We start from the raw sequence: 18,971 nt of genomic DNA, 5'->3' as shown, positions 1-18,971 counted from the left end.
AATTGGGTAAACATCTTGGGCTTATAAAGTGATGTAAGCTAATTATTTCTATGTTCTCAGTAGCAAGAAGAAGAGAACATTAAGAAGTACTGACATTGAGAAATTTGAGATACTGGTAGGCTTTAACCAATTTCACCACTGGAGTCAGAGACATTATTCAAATGACCTTTTGTTTAGCCCAGCTTCTGTTCTTTACTATATGTGAGAATATTCTCTTAGCTATGCTTAGGAAATATAACCTCATTGTCACCACTATGACCACCATCATCACCACCAAATAATATTTTTTTATAATCTGAACAAGTTAAGATTTTTTAAAAAAAAATCTTAGATTGACTTTTTTTTACATTTGTAACAGTAAAACACTTAAGCTTTACAAGTTTTGTCTGATATATCTTCCCTTTTTTATTTGATGAACTTTATTTTTCCAGTTTTTGATCTTTTCATGTTCTATGTGCTTTCCCTCTGCTTAAATTTCTAAATTTTATTGTTTTTTATATATTTTTTCTTTCTTCTTCTTTTCACTTCCTGATGTAAAAGTTTTCTCCTCCACTATTCTCATGTGACATACTGTTTCCTTTCCAATTTTTTTCCTACTTTTTCCATCTTGCTTGACATCTTATACAATCTATCTTTAGCTCTTTCTTGTTTCTTTATGGGTTCTCAGTGGAAATAAAGGAAAGTGAATCTTTATCATCTTGCTGACTGCAGTCGGCCATTTTCACTTTTCTATCATTTAGAACCCAAATTACCAGCCAGAAAGGGATGGAGTGGGACATGTGATGGGCAATCTTTTTCAATTGTAAAAAACAGTTTGATGCAACTGAACCAAACCAGACAAAAACCAGTCCCTTCTTCCCCAAATCCCAATTTGAAATAAAGCAGTTGTTTGGATGCAGTCACGTGTTAGATATCCATTTGAATATATTGATAAGACACAGGCTAAATTTGGAAATCCGATGCACTTTATTCTCATCTTGATGATCTGTTACAACTACTTATCCACATATTATTTTTAAAGATGCCAAATTCTGCCTTTTTAAAAACTATCTTAACTTATTATTTACATTTACAAACTTTAAAAGTACAAAATGATAATAAGCTTTTAAAAATCATTTTACTGGGCCCTGGCCAGGTAGCTCAGTTGTTTAGAGCATTGACCCTATACACTAAGGTTGTGGGTTCATTCCTTGGTCAGGGCACATACAAGAATCAACCAATGAATGCATAAATAAATGGAACAACAAATCCATGTTTCTCTCTCTATCCCCCTTCGTCTCTCTCTAAAATCAATCAATAATTTTTTTTAAATCATTTTACTGGTAAGAATTAAAATTGGGTCCTAATTCCACAGTAACACTAATTCATTGCATGCATAGCTAATTTGATTATTGCAGTTGTTTACATTGAATTTTGAGCAATTAGTTCAACTATAGTGTCCGGCTGCCTTACAAGGGTTTGTTATTTTGAATATTTGGATACTGATTTGGTTTGTTGCTTGATGATTACCCTATGGCTAATTGGCCCTTATGACCTTGTACACCTGTTCATACACTTGGACCCTGAGATTAAAATTAAGATGGGAAGTGAGATTTGGGGTATTAAACTATTACAAGTCCTTACCCTTTATATTGACATTTTTGTCCCAAATACTTCAGAACTCCCCTTTCCACACCTCTAAACCTGTGACGGTCGCTTCAAGTCAATCAGAGGGCAAAATGGTATGAGTGATATAAATTATCATTTCTTATGATAAGATAGATGCTTGGCCTGTTGTATCATGCTGCCATTCTCTTGGGTTGCAATGGGAAATCCCCAGCTTGATGTACATCTACTAGTTATTGTATACATGGCAAGGCATTTATACCTGCTCCTGCTTCTGATGCTCTCACTTCTAGGTCTCCATTAGCTATCTAACTTTTGGAATTTGTACCTCAATTTGAAGTAATGAGATGGCTTTCTGATTACGTGCTTTTGTGGCATACCTTCAGATTTGAGTGTCAGGTTTTATTGATCAACTAGTTTATTTCAACTTAAAAAAGAAAATAGAAATTATGTCAAGAGTGTATTCATGTGGTAAGTAGAGTTATCTGGAGGATCTTCTGCAATTGACAGCATTTTCCCCCTGTGGCCTAGTGATCACAAGACTATTTATCACAAAAGTTTAGAAGTGCCATGAGAATGTATAATAACTGCAAATATTCTAATGATTATGATAATGATCATGCTAGTGATCTCTGCTCTAGTGGTTATGTGCAATGCATACCTGGTTTTGTAACATTTAATAACTCTTTTGGCCATTATAGTATTAACCAAATGCTATTAATTGCACTTAGAATCAGAACTGGGATCATGCATGGTCTCTTGAGTTCAAACTTTTGGCTTAAGGCTTCAGCATCAAATTGTGTGATGAATGCATGAAAAAATATTGTTTCACTGTGCTTGGAGCAACCCCAAATGCTAGGAATCAAAGGCCCATATCCCAAATTTAACCAGTTGGGTCAATGCATGTTTCTGTAGCACTGGAAATATCTTTATTTAGATAAAGTTGTTACTTATATTTGATCTTATTTTATAGGAGGCAAGACTTCAGAACTGTAGAATTAAAATGGAAATTATTCCTGTATGGTTTGAAATGAAATGGTTTCCCTTTCCCTGTTCTGAGTGTCTAAGAAATTCAAACACAGAGTCTGGCTGTGTAGGAAATCCCCCATCTAGTTTTCTCTAAGCCAGCCATGGCTTTAGCTACAAAATACAGAAGAATCACATTAATGAAAACAAATGTTAAATGCAGCATCACCACATAACCATCCTTTGAATTTTAGCCACATAGACACTTCCGATGTAAAACTGAAAGTGATTAACTAGAATTGGGAACTGAAATTTATAAATTCAACTCATGGCCGTTGGCTACCTGTGATCAATCACCAGTTACAAAAACAACTTACAAATTATTGTCGAAGCAGATTATAATGCCATCCTTCTTCCTTCCAAATTCATGATTCTGCCTTTTAGTAATTTCTTCAGTCATTTAATGATAATTCTTATTCTTGCATATTTATAGAGGAAGCATCTGGCCAAAAGTAGAATTATGTATCCAAACTTTGGAATATTATTGTTTTCTCTGTTTTCTTAAATCTGTTGTCCTATAGCCTGTCCTGCCCCTGATTTAGTTAATACCTCCCTATTTTTATAACCGCCCCACTTTAGATGGGATTACCCTTCCCATTCAGACCCATTGGTTTCATCTCCTCCCACCTTCTAAGTTGTCCCACATTCTGTTTTAACTTTCTTTTCTTTCTTTATTTACGTCCATTACAGCCAGATCTCTATGGCTCACAGATGTGCCCAGGGAAGCTCCCAGAGGTGCGTCACAGGCCCAAAAGAAGCTTGCATCAAAGTGCTTCTTTGAGATGTCATAGCACTGCAGCAGCAGGTTCATGTGTGTGCAGTAGAGTTGTTGCTTGGCTTATCTCACTTTTTTGTTGTCATTCCCAAACTCTGGAGGCCCACGTCACACATTGTTTTGCCGAGACTTCATAGGACAAAATCATCTAAATTGTGTCTAGATGCACTTCAGGAATAGTGTATCTGTTTCTCGCTCCAAGATGCTCTTGGAGGTTGAATAATTATGGAATGGGGGCATCTGTAGGCTGAACAAGCAGGAAAGAATACTGAATGCTTAATGCAAAACTAACCTCTCTATGTAATTTTTCAATTTTCCTTGGTTAGATTTCCAAATACTCCTTCCTCTCTGCTCAAATTGCTTCAAATTATTGCAAATTCTCACAAGGCTTTGGCATGGTTGTCACAGTCCCCAGGTTCTTTTATGTTGCCAGTGAATGAAGTGGGAAGGAGGGGATAGAGGGAGGAGACAATAAAGCTGCAGGGAAAATGCCCAAAGCAGCATTAATGTTACTAATTAGCATTTCAGTGGTTATTGCTCCTCCACAATTCTGTCTTTGTCTCCTCTCAATCACCCTTTCTATTAAAGCTCTAGACTCCCAAAATTATATTTTATAATCACAAAGTATGAATTGACCAAGGGTGAGGTATTTCTTTTATTCTAAAAGATATTCTAATTACATGCCCAGAAACAGCTTATGTTATTCCAGTCAAATAAAATCTATTGATCTGCACTATACTATGCTGTGCACAAATATAGAGAAGTCTTGCTATGTCTGCCCTGAGTCACCAGAAAAAATAAGCTAAGCTGTAAACATCATTTCATGGATGAGCAGAGTTAATATAGAGGTGATTTTCATGCGCTTTTTTTTCTATCACAGTCATACTCCCACCCACCCTTTTTAAGTTGGATCTTAGTTTTACCTATGTGTTTTATTTAGAGAAGAGAATGATTGCATTATTAAGTTACTAACTTTAAATCTGGAGTGTAACTTCAGTTTCCCAAGTGAAATCCTACAGGTAGCATGGGCTTCTTGGTGAAGAACTTTACTGGACCAGAAAAATGTAGCTGCTGAAAGTTCTGATATGCTATTCTTTGCCTTTGGTTGTCCACAGGGAATTCCTGAGCAATGGGCAAGATTACTCCAAACCTCCAACATAACAAAACTGGAACAGAAGAAGAACCCACAAGCAGTTTTAGATGTTCTCAAATTCTATGATTCCAAAGAAACAGTCAACAACCAGAAATATATGAGCTTTACATCAGGAGGTAAGAGCAAATCTAAGATATTAAAAAGTGAAAAAAATAATTCCAATCTCAGAGCCTGGGGATTAGCACAGAATACCTGTAGGGCATTTGAAGTCAGTTTTAGTTCCTTCTCTGAATGACTTCAACAGAAGTAAATCAAACTATGAGTTGGAAGTTGAAGTTGATGTTAATTGATTTACAGTGCCTGGATTGTTTTATTTTATTTTATTTTATTTTATTTTATTTTATTTTATTTTATTTTATTTTATTTTATTTTATTTTATTTTATTTTATTATTTAATTTTAAAATATATCTTTATTGATTTCAGAGAGAGGAAGGGAGAGAGAGAGAGATAGAAACATCAATGATGAGAGAATCATTGATCAGCTCCCTAGCCCGCAACATGGGCATGTGCCCTGATAGAGAATCGAACCCTGATCGCCTGGATCCTAGGTCGATGCTCAACTGGCCGGGCAGTGCTTGGATAATATTAGAACTGATATAAGGAAATTGTTCAGTGAGGCAGTAATTGTCCATTTGAATCAGCAACGATAATTGTTGTTTTGTCTCTTCACTGGCATGAAGACACTCAGTTACTTACTATCAGGCCTTAGGCTACTTTTATCAGACCTCAAAATCAGACTTTAAAAAAGAAATCATGGCTTGTTATTGCTAAAAGAGTAAAAGTCCATAAGTCTGCCAAATTTCAACTTCATTTGCTAGTTTGTAGACCTGGCCTTTGCTTTAAGCTTTGATGTTCAAATTTGCACTATGAGCAAGTGAAATACATAAACCAAACAATACTTCTGCATTTGGAGAAATATTATCTGGGTTTCCTCTCAAGAAAACTTTCTTACTTAACATCTAAAGAAAGAACAGAATACTATTATTAGTGCCCCAGTTATGACAAGCCCATATTTTTTGGCATTGGTTTTAATATAAGGCAAGCTTGATCTCTTCAAGAATGGTGCAAAAATACACTTGGAAGGGGTGGTTTCTGATTTAGCCATCTCAAATACCAAAGACCAAACTTAAAGGCATATGCAATTTATCTGTTAAATAGGACTCTTTTAAAATATATATTTTTTTATTTATTTCAGAGAGAAGAAGGGAGATAGAGAGATAGAAACATCAATGATGAGAGAGAGTCATTGATTGGCTACCTCCTGCATGCCCCCCACTGAGGATTGAGCCTGCAACCTGGGCATGGGCCCTGACCGGGAATCGAACCGAGATCTCCAGGTTCATAAGTTGATGCTCAACTGCTGAGCCACGCAAGCCAGGCAAAATAGGGCTCTTTATAATGAGAAGATTAACTTCTGTTATCCAATGGCAAAAACCTAAAAGAAAAAAAAAAAAGGCATCAAGAAATTTTTATGATATTTAATCTATCACATGGAATAAAATATTTAAGATATCCTGGTTACATCAAGAAACACTCAATGTGAGGAAATCTAGAGCTAAGCTCCAAGTGCACTGTAGAACCCCAGGAGATGAGAACTAAAAATGCATTCAAGAAATCATTTCATTGTACCCATTAATACTTTTCAGATTATCAGAATTTGTCTTTATTCTAAGTTACCACTGTTTTTTAACCCTTTTATTTTTGTGTTGAATTCTTTCAACTTACAAAGAAGAAATCTTAAAAATTATGTTGAGCCCAGCCTGGCATGGCTCAGCAGTTGAGCATCAACCCAGGATCCAAGCTATCAGGGTTCAATTCCCAGTCAGGGCACATACCCAGGTTGTGGGTTGGATCCCCAGTCTGGGGCTTGCAGGAGGCAGCCAATCAATGACTCTCTTATCATTGATGTTTCTATCTCTCTCTCTCCCTTTCCTTTCCTTTCCTTTCTCTGAAATCAATGAAGATATATATATATTTTTTAATTATGTTGAAACTCAGCAGTATCTGAGTTATTACACTATTCTGAGTTGAGTGAAACACCACCTTATGTTTTCTTGATGTTCTAATGTCACAATTGGCTAATAATGTCAGGGAGAGGAATAGTAGGGGAGAGGGAGAGTAGGGGAGAGGAAGGGCGGGTAGAAGGGAGGAAGGGAAAAGAGGGAGAGAAGGGAGACGGAAAGAGGAAGTGGTAGACAAATTCTAGATATATATGTACAGTAGCTCTCCTTATCCATGTTTTTGCTTTTTGTGGTTTTAGTTATCCATGGTCAACCATGGTCTAAAAATATTAATTGAAATTTTCCGGGACTAAATAACTCAAAAATTTTAAATTTTGTGCTGTTTTGAGTAATGAAATGAAATCTCATGTGGTCCTGTTCCATCCCACCTGGAATATGAATCATTCCTTGTTTAGTGTGTCCACACTGCACATGCTCCCTGCCTGTTAGTATCTTAGTAGCCATCTAGGTTATTATATCAGCTGTCAAGGTATTGCAGCACTTGTGTTCAAGTAAACCTTATTTTACTTAATAATTTCCCCAAAGCACAAGAGTAGTGATGCTGGCAATTCAGTTACACCAAAGAGAATCCATAAAGTGCTTTATTTAAGTGAAAAGTTGAACGTTGTCAACTTAATAGGGAAAAAAAAAACCTCATATGCTGAAGTTGCTAAGATCTATGGTCAGAACAAATCTTCTATTCATAATTGTGAAGAAGAAATCCATGCTAGTTTTGCTTTCATGACTCAAACTGCAAAAGTTACAGTCACACTGTGTGATAGATGCTTAGTTAAAATAGAAAAGGCATTGAATTTGTGGATAGAAGACATGAACAGAAAACTTAGATCCCATAAATTCTCACTTAATGTCCTCCATACATTCTTTGAACTGTGGCCAAACAACATATAATGAAACCAATTTTACCATAGGCTAATTGATATAAACAAGAGTTAAGTTTCTACAGCATCTCATCAATGGTTATAAGAAAGCAATGTTGAATGAAACAATGCTATTTCAGGACCTACTCTGTGTGTGTGTGTGTGTGTGTGTGTGTGTGCCACCTGAGAGCAGAGTTAGGTATTATCTCAGGTTTCAGGCCTGAATGTATCCCCCACATTGGAGGGACTACTGTATAGAATCATTCCAATCCAGGAATGGGTAATCTTAACATTTTTCCATATACATGAGAGTCACTGGAGGCCTTCATTGAAGGTCTATAAAATAATATGGTGATAATATGTTGAGGATGTAAGAGTGTGAATTATATTAAGAAAAAATATCATTTGTCATAATATCTAATAATGAACTGGAGACTTTTCTTCTGGTCACACACATGCAGTTTTTTTTAAAGTATCACTTTTAAGTAAGGCAGTCTTTATGAAACAAAGGTGACAATTTTATCTTCACTTTTCAGATAAAAGTGCACATGGATACATAGCAGCCCATCCTTCGGTAAGTGAAAAATTTAAAACAGTTTTGTGTAATCAGTGTTTTTGGTAGTCCAACAGATTGTAATTGTGCAGATCTAGATTTTTAGATATAGAATCTTTTAAAAATTGTTTTTAAAAGTATAATTTAGATACATACTGTATGATTCTATTTATATGAGTTACCTAGAATAGTCAAAATCATAGAGACAGAAAGTGATTGCTAGGAGAAACAGAAATGGGGTGTTATAGAGTTCTAGTGTTGCAAGATGAAAAGCCTTCTGGAGATTGTTGGTAGCGATGGTTGTACAACAATGTGAATACATTTGACACTACTGAACTGTACACTTAAAATAGTTAAGATGCTAAATTTTATGTTATGTATGTTTTACCACAATTAAAAATAAAATTAAAAAACAAGAATTAAGGCCTTGGATGTAGGTGTTTAGTCTTATTCATTCCCTTACAAGCTGAGCAAATTTGGGGAAATGGCTTAGCTCCTCTGAACATCTCTCTTTCTTCAGCTTTAACTGAGAATAACAGTACCTACCTCCTAAAACTTGTGTGAATATTGAATGTGGCAATGTATATAATATACTTAGTACAGTACCTAGCACATGCTATGTTTTTATTAATTGTAAGCTACTATTACTATTATTTTTTAAATGGCAACAAGAGGAAAAGCTGTCCCCATACAAAAGGCTTGTGTGTGGTGATGGTATTTGCACCTTGCTCAGATTTCCCAAAAGACAACAGACTATAGCCCTGGTATTCTCACTTGTCATTTCCCCTTCTCCTTTTTCTTTGCCATGACAGCTTATTGGGCCACACTGAAAACAGCATGTGAAGGGAAGTAATAACAAAGTGGGAAAGACAAAAATGTCAACCTTCCATGACCAACACATACCTTATGTCCCTTGATTTAATTAATATCATTATTGTGTAATACTGAGTAGGTATCCTGACAAATAAATAATTTTATTTTTTAGGTAGGTCAGCTGTTTTAAATATCAATCTGCTAGGATGGTCTGTGTATTTATTTTTATTTTGTAAACAGCTTATATCTCTTAAGAGATTGGCTTTTTTGAGCTTACTTCTATTGGTTTTGCTTGTATAATTAAAACTAAATATATATAATGACCAAAATATTCGATCAAATCAGAAAAATATGATGATTTCACTGTTTGAAGATAAAGCCACAGGATATTTACTTATTAAACATATATTTATCAAGTGTTTCCTTAAAATCACTGGGAAATTTGAAGCTCAGTCTAGTAAGGGGAAAAGTATGAACATAAACAAGCTTAATACAATATGGATCATGTTATATACCATATATTATGTTCATTTGCTATGAGAATTCAGAGAAAAGAGATCACTTTTAGTTGAAGAAGCTAAAGGAAGCAGGCCTTTGTCCCAAGGGCTTAAGCTCAGTGCCTGGTGAAAAATAGGTCTTGGGACATATTTATTGAAGGTTGAGTTAGAAAATGATTTATAATGAAGGTGGCATTTGAGATAGATCTTGCAAATCACATGGGATTTGGCTCTGTGAAGATGGAGAAGGGCATTCTAAGCAAAAGGCAGAGTATGAAAAAGGACATGATAGTGAGGAGAGTAAGGAGAGAAACTGATGTAGGATTGAGTGAAGGCTGAGTTGCAAGAAAGGGAATCATAGCCTTGAAAGTTAACTTGGAGCCAAATCATAGAGGCCCTTAAATGGTATTTTAAGGAATCTGGCTTTTTTTCAGTGTATAGTGGAAAGCTCTTGAAGTTTTTTAGAACAAGAGTATTAGATGATTAAAGCTTATGCTTTGAGAAGACTAGTATGACAGCAAATGTCCAGAATAAATTAAGGACAGATGAGACTGAATGAAAGGAGATCAGTTGGGGGAGTATTGAAAGCCTCCAAGCCAGAGGTAATGAGGCCCTAAGTGAGATAATGGCAGTAGGAATGGAGACTAAATTCAAATTCCCGAGATGGTTAGGGTAATGATTGGATGTTGGGGAAAAAGTTGAGGTCAAAGATGACTGCAGGCTTAAAATGATATGTGGCTGGCCAGAAAGATGGGGATGTCACCTTTCAGGAGTTGCAAACTTCTTTGAAAAGATGCCGAGTTTCCTCTTGGATGGTTTGAGTTTGAAGGGTTGGCAGGGCAGGACTTCCAGGTGGAGATAATTGATTAAACTGCTTGACTAAAGCTAGATTTCTATCAACTGAATGAACTGAATTAGACCTTTAAGTTCAGGTCACTTCAGTGGAACTCAGTTACTTAAGAACAGAGAACTTGTGTTCTCCTTATGGTTCTAAAGGTAGACTGCACTTTGCATTGCTTATTATTATTATTATTATTATTATTATCTATTATTATTTTGCATTAGGAACATTCTCAGTAGACCTAGCTATCCTATAGTATCCGATTTAATAGGACTGACAACACTTTATAGACATAGCCTGAAGTGATCACAAGTTTTGCCATCCTCTAGTAGCCTGGGTGGGAATTAAAATAGAAGCAATGTTGTATTCACTAAATGTTTTTAAATACTGGCTATATAATTATTATTGAATTCAGCAATACCTCCCATAGTCATATGACATCTGCTTTACTTCTCACTCTGGTAGCTTCTTTGATATTATTGTATTAAATGCTAAATACTTTTCATGGACTTACTCTTCAATTTGAGGGTACATTTTGCATTTTAAATTTTATATTTTTGTCGAACTATTGAGAATGAAATAATGCATTTAGAATCCTGGGCTAGTATTCCAAGTAGAAGGTAATAGCAAAAATATAAATACACCATGATTTGTGCCTAGAGAACCTAGATGTTCAGTTGACAGATTGTGCTTTTGATTTGCAGTACTCATTTACTTTGCCCATCTAAATTAGTGGTTCTTTTACTTCATTGTGAATCAGAATTGCCTGGGGAATCTGTTAAAATGCAGATTCCAAGACTCTACTTTGCACAGTAGATCTGAAATGGATCCTTGATCTCTGCATTTTAAACAAGAACTGAAAGTGACTCAGACCACACCTTGTATTATCTAAATTCTCCGAAGTCCTTACATCTAATTCCTTTGACCTTTAAAAATTAAAACTGAAAAATAAAGAAACATAAATTTCTTTAAATAATTAACTCAAAGAAAGGACAGTTTTCTGAGGTAGTTTCTCTAGCTGTTGTACTCTCTAGAGCAGGGTTTATAACTTGGAGTCCATGGATGGGCTTCAGAAGATCTATAAACCCTTGAAATTATATGCAAGAGCATGTATATACTTGTATTTTTTGTGGGGGGTGGATAGGCCAAATCCTTCAGAATTCTAAAAGACTCCAGGACCCAATTCAGGTTAAAAATTACCTCCCCTGTCCCAGTGTATGGCATAATAAGAGTGTCAAAAATACCTAATTTCAAAAAGACAAAAACATTCCTTACTTGTTATCCATCTATATTTTTATAAGTTTAGACATATTAAACATAATAATTGTCAGCCTGGAAGGAAAAGTGTAGCAACATTATACCTTTGTCTCCCAAAAACAAAAGCAGCCAGAAAAACCTGTTAATCAAGCAAACCTAAGTTTATTAAACTTACAGCAGCAATAAGCAAGGCTCCTACCTGGTCTGTTGCATGACGAATCTCAGAGGGAAGGGAAGGGGGAGGGCAAGAAGAGATTAACCAAAGAATTTATATGTATATATGCATAACCCGTGGACACAGACAATAGTGCAGTGAAGGCCTGGTGAGGGGGCGGGAGCAGGGTCAATGGGGAAAAAAGGGGGATATCTGTAATACTTTCAACAATAGATATATTTTTTTTAAAAAAAGAGTCCTACCTTGATCATCTTAGCTGTGTCTTAGAAAGAAGGTGTCAAGGGGAAATATTTATAGGGTTTTAGTGCATGTCTGTGTGATTTTGAAGCAGGTCTAGCAAGGTAATGAACAGGTTAGAATTGTACAGTGTTGTGTTAAAATAGCATCGAAATAACTTTGGATTGGCAAATGTAGTGAAATGAAGGGCTTGAAGAGAGTGTTGGTGAGCAGGCCATTTTTTTAATTGAATTTATTGAGGTGACACTGATTCACAAAATTATACAGGTTTCAGGTGTACAATTCCACAACACATCATCTATACACTGTGTTGTGTGTCCACCACCCCAAGTCAACTCCCTGTCCATCACCATTTATTCCCCCTATACCTTCCTTCAACTCTCACCCAACCCCTCCGGCAATCACCACACTGTTGTCCATGTCCATGAGTGTTTTTCTCTTTTTTTCCTTTATCTTTCTTGCTCAATCCCTCCAACCCCCCACCCAGCCTACCAACCCCCACAACCTGACAGCAGTCAGTCTGCTTTCTATCTATGAGTCTGTCTCTGTTTTGCTTGTTAGTTCATTTTGTTCATTAGATTCCACATATAAGTGAAATCATATGGTACTTGTCTTCCTCTGACTGGCTTATTTCACTTAGCATAATGCTCTTTAAGTCCATTCATGCTGTCACAAAGGGTAAGAGTTCCTTCTTTTTTATGGCCGAGTAGTACTTCATTGTGTAAATGTACCACAGGTCCATTCATTTACTAATGGGCACTCGAGCTGTTTCCAAATCTTGGCTATCACAAATAACACTGCAATGAACATAGAGGTGCATATATTCTTTTGAATTAGTGTTTCAGGTTTCTTCAAATAAATTCCCAGAAGTGGAATGGCTGGGTTATAAGGCAGTTCCATCTTTAAATTTTTGAAGTAACTTCATACCACTTTCCCCAATGGCTGCACCAATCTGCATTCCAACAGTACTTCAGTCTGTTCAGTCTTATCTTCCCAGAACAAGTACTTTTTAAAATAAGAAGCTAAGTCATTTTTGTTTGTCTTCAATATTGTTTGATATAAGAACAGGAAAATATACTGTATTTTGATATTATTTAACATAGGGGGAAAAGTGTGCCCAGACCCAATATTATTTATACAGAGATAGTAAAGTATGCCAGGTCCTAGTATTATTTAACTGGGGCAGGAACTAATATTAATTTCAGGTCTCAGTACCATGGACTGGTATTCTAGGTTTATTACTGGTTCGTTAATGTTCCCTGGCCCAATCATCATCTAAAACATAATGTCCACTGAAGGCCACACATACTTTCCAACCAAACAATCAACATGGCAGCATAGTATTTTCTCCTAGATGCATGATAATATCTGTCTTCCTTCACCCTAAAAACCTTCAGAGGCTAAAAACCTTTAGATTTTCTAATTAATTCCTTAGTCCATCCATGAAGATAGGGAATGTCCCCATATCAAATGAAAATAGTGAGAATAGAAAGAGTCAGTGAAATTTTGCAGAAGGATTTTTTTCTAGCAAAATAATAATTGAAATGTGCAAGGTTGCCTCTTGACCAGTAGGCACTGATTGGTCTTTGAACCAGTTTAAGGGCTGGGCCAAGATACTCAGACCTGGGCCCATTATATTTGCCACCAGGGCCATTCTTAGTACTTCATAGGCTATATACACACTCTCACTTATGGAAGCCACATGATGCTTTATATCAAATATATTAAAGAGCCCTTATACCTCACTTTATATTTTGCTGTAAACTTTTTAAAGTGATTTTTAAAATAATGATTTTGAAATTATTTGATTACAGGTAACATTTGACTTATGGTTAAGAATAATTTATTGGAAATCATTGTCAATACTCAAGAATTGCTGCTAAATAAGACAATCTATCCTACAATTTGTTTTTAATAAAATTTCCTATAAATATTAAATTTAAATAACTAGTTAATATATAATTATACTTAATTGACATTTAATTAAACATTAATTAATTTAGATTTTATAGTTTTCTTGTGGTATTTTGGAGTTAATGATTTATTTCCCACTTAAAACTTTTTTCCAGGCCCGCATATATCGTATTATCCTTACACATGGTTCACATTGCCTAATAGATAAAATAGCATTGTCTGCCATATAAAGTGTATTCAATTTATATGCAGGTTCTGCCCTTCTACCAAGGAACGGTGTTTACATGTATTCTTGATCCCAGTTGGCATAAAGATAGAACAGAAATTTCTAGAACAAAATAATATCAAAGTAAATACCAATACCCTAAAACAATTTCTCCCTGTGCTCACTGAGGTGCCCTGAAGAGTTAGCTTTTCACAAGAAGAAGCTGACTTTTTTGACCTGAAAACTTAATGTCATTAACATATGTTGCTATCCATACAGCCACAATACAATATAGTAGCTTAGCTGTTTTGGCTAATTTAAAAACAAATATAGGTGCAGAAACAGACTGGTACACACAGAGAACAGACTGATGGTTATCAGAGGGGAGGAGTGCTGAGGGACTTGGTGAAAAATGTGAAAGGATTGAGAAGTACAGATTGGTAGTTATAAAACAGTCATGGGGATGTAAAGTACAGCATAGGGAATATAGTCAATAATATTGTAATATCTATGAATGGTGCCAGGTGGGTACTGGAAATATCTTGGGGAACACTTTGTAAAATATATGATTGCCTAACCACTATGTTGTACAGCTGAAACTAATAAAAAAATAATATTGAATGCATACAGTAATTGAAAAAATAAATAAATAAAAAATTTCCTGACTTGCTAGATAAAAAGAAAATAAATATAAGTGTATAAATAAGAAAATCAATATCAAGCAAGCATATACACTTTAATCTATAAACCACTAAGTATGTATATCAGGCAATCAAATATTCTTTCAGATTCTTATTTATAAACTTTAAGGTGTCTTCCTTCTCACAAGAGATAAACCTTGCCGACTCCGATCAGATATGTGATTATACCTTATTATTCCACCATAGGTTTCTACATGATTGTAGAAAATCCACAGTGAACTTATAATCATAGACTGAGGTCATTTATGTAAATCTAATTAGTAGGCTGCCTGTGTCTGACTTAAGAGTGTTGTCCTCAAGAAATGAAAATCCTTTTTAGGATTAACCTGAGCCAGTATACCTGAAGGCAAAAACAAAGAACAAGTAAATAAATATATATACATAGGGTCCCAAAAGATGTAGACACATTTTGAATAATTATAAAGGCAGTGTTTATTAAAATACACTTCATTTTCAAAATGTAATTGAAATCAGCTGTTAAAGTATGTATACATTTTTGGGGCACCCTGTACATGCACAAACAAAACAAAAAATTGGGGGATAAATGGGGGGAAATTGGGGGACATCTGTAATACTGTCAACAATAAAACAAGGAAAAAATACCATCTATAATAGTGCTTTCCAAAAGAAATTTAGTGAAAGCTATATATGTAACTTTAAATTTTCCAGTAGACATATTTAAAAATGTAAAAATAAATAAGTGAAATTATTATTTTTTAAAAATATATCTTCATTGATTTCAGAGAGAGGAAGGGAGAGGAGAGAGGGAGATAGAAACATTAATGTTGAGAGAGTCATTGATCGAGCCCACAACCAGGGCATGTGCCCTGACAGGGAATCGAACCCCGATCGCCTGCATCCTAGGTCGACGCTCAACCACTGAGCCACACCCAGCTGGGTATTTTTATTATTATTATATTTTAACCCTCATCTGAGGATATGTTTTATTGATTTTTAGAGAGAGAGAGAGAGAGAGAAACATCGATGTGAGAAACACCGATTGTTTGCCTCCCATATGCATCCTGACTGGGGGTTGAACCCACAACCTAGGTATGTGCACTGACCAGGATTCAAACTCACAACCTTTTGGTGTATGGAACAATGCTCCAACCAACTGAGCTACCTGGCCAGGACAGGTGAAATTATTTTTAATAAAATATTTTACTTAGTCAAATATATTTAAAATGTTACCATGTCAATATGTATACTCTATAAAAAGCATAAGGAAATATTACCCATTTTTTCATATTGCATATTTAATATCTGGTATGCACTTTACAGTTGCAACTCATCTCAATTCAGACTAACCAATTAACAGTGTTCAATAACCATGTATGTGTTCAATAGCCATGTATGGCTAGTGGCTGCCATATTGGACAGCACATATCTATATCATAGTTCACTGGGTTTTAAACTTGAGCCTGTATCAAGATCATCTGCAAAGCTTACTATAACAAAGATTGCAAGGCCCCACTTCGAGAGTTTCTGATTTATGGATCTGGATGGAGCCTGAGAATTTGCATTCTAACAAGTTCCTTGATAATGCTGATGATGCTGATCTATGGATAACAATTTGAGAACCATGACCATAGCTCTTTCAAAATCCAACTTTGGTACCATTTTATACCTGTATTAACATGAATAACCAAGAATTGACCCTTGATGCTATGGTTGTTATTATTTTTGGTGCTGGTGTTATTGCATTTTTTAACATTACAAGTCACCATTTACCTGCTGGTTAAGATTGAATAATTATTTATGAAGATAGGCACTCCTTAGATTTTCATGTCTGTTACTCTCTGAGAGCTTCATTTCAGGAGGCTGAACAGGAAAGAAACATTCATGGGCTTGCTTATACTTAGTATTTGCAGAGCTGTCTTAATACCATATCCATACACATGCTCTGATCTGTAAGCACAAAATAGGCCTTTTCTGGTTAACAATCTGTCAATAATTGGCCCAGTCCAAATTCAAAGCTTTAATTGTAATTCAGTTGATTTTTTTTCACTTGATTTTTAAAATATATTCATTGATTTCAAAAACATTGAATTTTAAAATAGTAAATGAATAACTCACTGTTTTTTTAGCTCAATGAAAAATAAAAAGAATTTTTAAATTTTCATGCTGTTTAAACAATGACCTGAATTTATCTCTGAATGTGGGCACTTCCTGGACACCAAATTTTAAATGGTTCTGTTCCTTTGTAAAAGATTCAGTTCCCTCCTAACTCTTCTGGGTGAAATATTTCATTTTCCTGGTCTCATTTCTAAAGGAAAGCAATGAGGATTTAATACTTAATCTTTTAACTTTGTTTTTGTCATAAGAGTACAAAAACAGCATCAGAGCCTCCTTTGGCTCCTCCTGTGTCTGAAGAAGAAGATGAAGAAGAGGAAGAAGAAGAAGACGACAATGAGCCTCCACCAGTTATTGCACCAAGACCTGAGCATACAAAATCAGTAAGTCACAAGTGACTATTTCCAAATGATTCAAAAGATGTCCTTTGGAACACTCATATAGTGAGAATCTAGCTAATCAACTAGTACCTACTAAACATCTTATTATGTTCCAAAAGTTGGGGATATAAGATTAGCACATGACAATTAGTGAATAATACCTAACAATATACAAATAAGTGCTGAGTCATAAAACTGCTGCAGAGGCTAAGATAGAGAAGAAAATTCATGTGCTTCAGGTAGGAAGGCTGGAATAAGCAGAGACACCAGTACCAGAATTAGCACAGCATATATGGGAATCGCTAAGGACTAGCTCCTCAAAGCTTTCAAGGGCAGTATACTTGAAGCAACTTAAAGTGTTATTTTTAAAAATAGAAATCACTTGTTTTTTAAAAACTCAATGAGGTTTGTGGTGCAGGGTAGAAGGAGGGCTGAGTAGACAGAGCACAGAGAATTTTTAGGGCAGTGAAAATACTCTGCATGATACCATAATGATAGATAAGTGTCATTATGCATTTATCCAAACCCATAGAAAGTACTACACTCAGAGTGAACTGTATGTAAATTATGGACTTTGGGTGATTATGATATCGATGTAGGTTCATCAGTTGTAACAAATGCACCAATCATGTGAGGGAATGTTGATAACAGGTGAAGTTATGCATGTGTAGGGGCAGGGGTGTATGGGAAACCTGTGTACTTTCCCCTAAATTTTGCCAAGAACCTAAAAACTTCTTAAAAATTTATCTTGATTTAATAAACAAAAACCTTACTGATATGACAATGTCTTGACTTCCTACTCTTTCCTTGGCCTGCTGTTTTAATTGTAGAATTTTTTTTCTTATCTGTAAGATCTATACTCGTTCTGTGGTTGAATCCATTGCTTCACCAGCAGCACCAAATAAAGAGGTCACACCACCTTCTGCTGAGAATGCCAATTCCAGTACTTTGTATAGAAACACAGATCGACAAAGGAAAAAATCCAAGATGACAGATGAGGAGATCCTAGAGAAGCTAAGTGAGTCTTTTGCCATCATTACTTTCTTCATGGAATGTTTTTTCATAAAATAGAATGGAAATTGATCCTTTAGAAGTTTAAATCAGCTCGTATGAACTCCAGGCTCCCTGAAGTCACAAAATGTAAAGTTTGGGATTCACTGTGTATTCTAGATCACTCCCTCTCTCACACTCCTAATTTGACAGAAGCTAAATATTCTCACTTGAAAAAATCAATTAAGCTGAAAACTTGACAAAATGAATTAAGTAATAAGTTTTATTTTAAGATTACACTCCCAAAAGGAACAAAATAGTCTGGATGATCATACTCCAAGGCTCCACTGACCAATCATGATAGGTAAGTCAGTCAAAACCCAACACAGTCCATCAAAACTGGAAGCCACAATAATATAGCCTTTTCCCTTAATTTAGAAGCATTTCTATATGAAGAGAGAGCATGGCCAGCAAATACTAACAACCTCTTTTCCACAGTGTCATTAGTGTGTACATGCTTGTCCATACACATTCACTCCAGTTTTGCAAAAACACTCTTCCAGTTAGCATTCTTGGTCAAAGAGATTTAAAAAAAAAAAAAATTCTCTGCTGAAAAGAGTCAAAGGTCTGTGAAATATATTCATTAAAATCATATTACAAAATCATTTAACAAATTACTAGTTATCTGCAATCAGTGCCCTCAGTCTAACTCCTACTCATCCTTCAAAACTCAGCTCAAATGCTGCCTCCTCAGGAAAGTCTTCCTTGTCTCTCCCAGTCTGAATTAAGTGCCCTTCTTCTTTGCTGTCTTTATGGCAAAAAAATATCACATTATATTAATCTATCTCCTTCCTTCACTTAGACTGTGAGCTCATCAAGGCAGGGACTGTGTCTTCC

The 18,971-nt window shown here is 35.4% G+C and overlaps 1 protein-coding gene across 1 annotated transcript in view; it reads left to right on the top strand.

The window, feature by feature from the left end:
• Positions 1-18,971, top strand: part of PAK3 (p21 (RAC1) activated kinase 3) — a 258,885-nt gene that overhangs the window by 188,601 nt on the left and 51,313 nt on the right. The window contains exons 9-13 of the mRNA XM_087829418.1: positions 3,322-3,366; positions 4,522-4,675; positions 7,975-8,012; positions 16,956-17,087; positions 17,937-18,102. Coding sequence (XP_087685544.1) covers positions 3,322-3,366; positions 4,522-4,675; positions 7,975-8,012; positions 16,956-17,087; positions 17,937-18,102 — 535 coding nt within the window. The remainder of the gene's footprint in view (positions 1-3,321; positions 3,367-4,521; positions 4,676-7,974; positions 8,013-16,955; positions 17,088-17,936; positions 18,103-18,971) is intronic.

Source organism: Miniopterus natalensis, chromosome X (assembly GCF_054644295.1).
Source record: "Miniopterus natalensis isolate mMinNat1 chromosome X, mMinNat1.hap1, whole genome shotgun sequence".
NCBI classification, from domain to species: domain Eukaryota; kingdom Metazoa; phylum Chordata; class Mammalia; order Chiroptera; family Miniopteridae; genus Miniopterus; species Miniopterus natalensis.
This window is presented reverse-complemented; position numbering and strand designations above follow the sequence as displayed.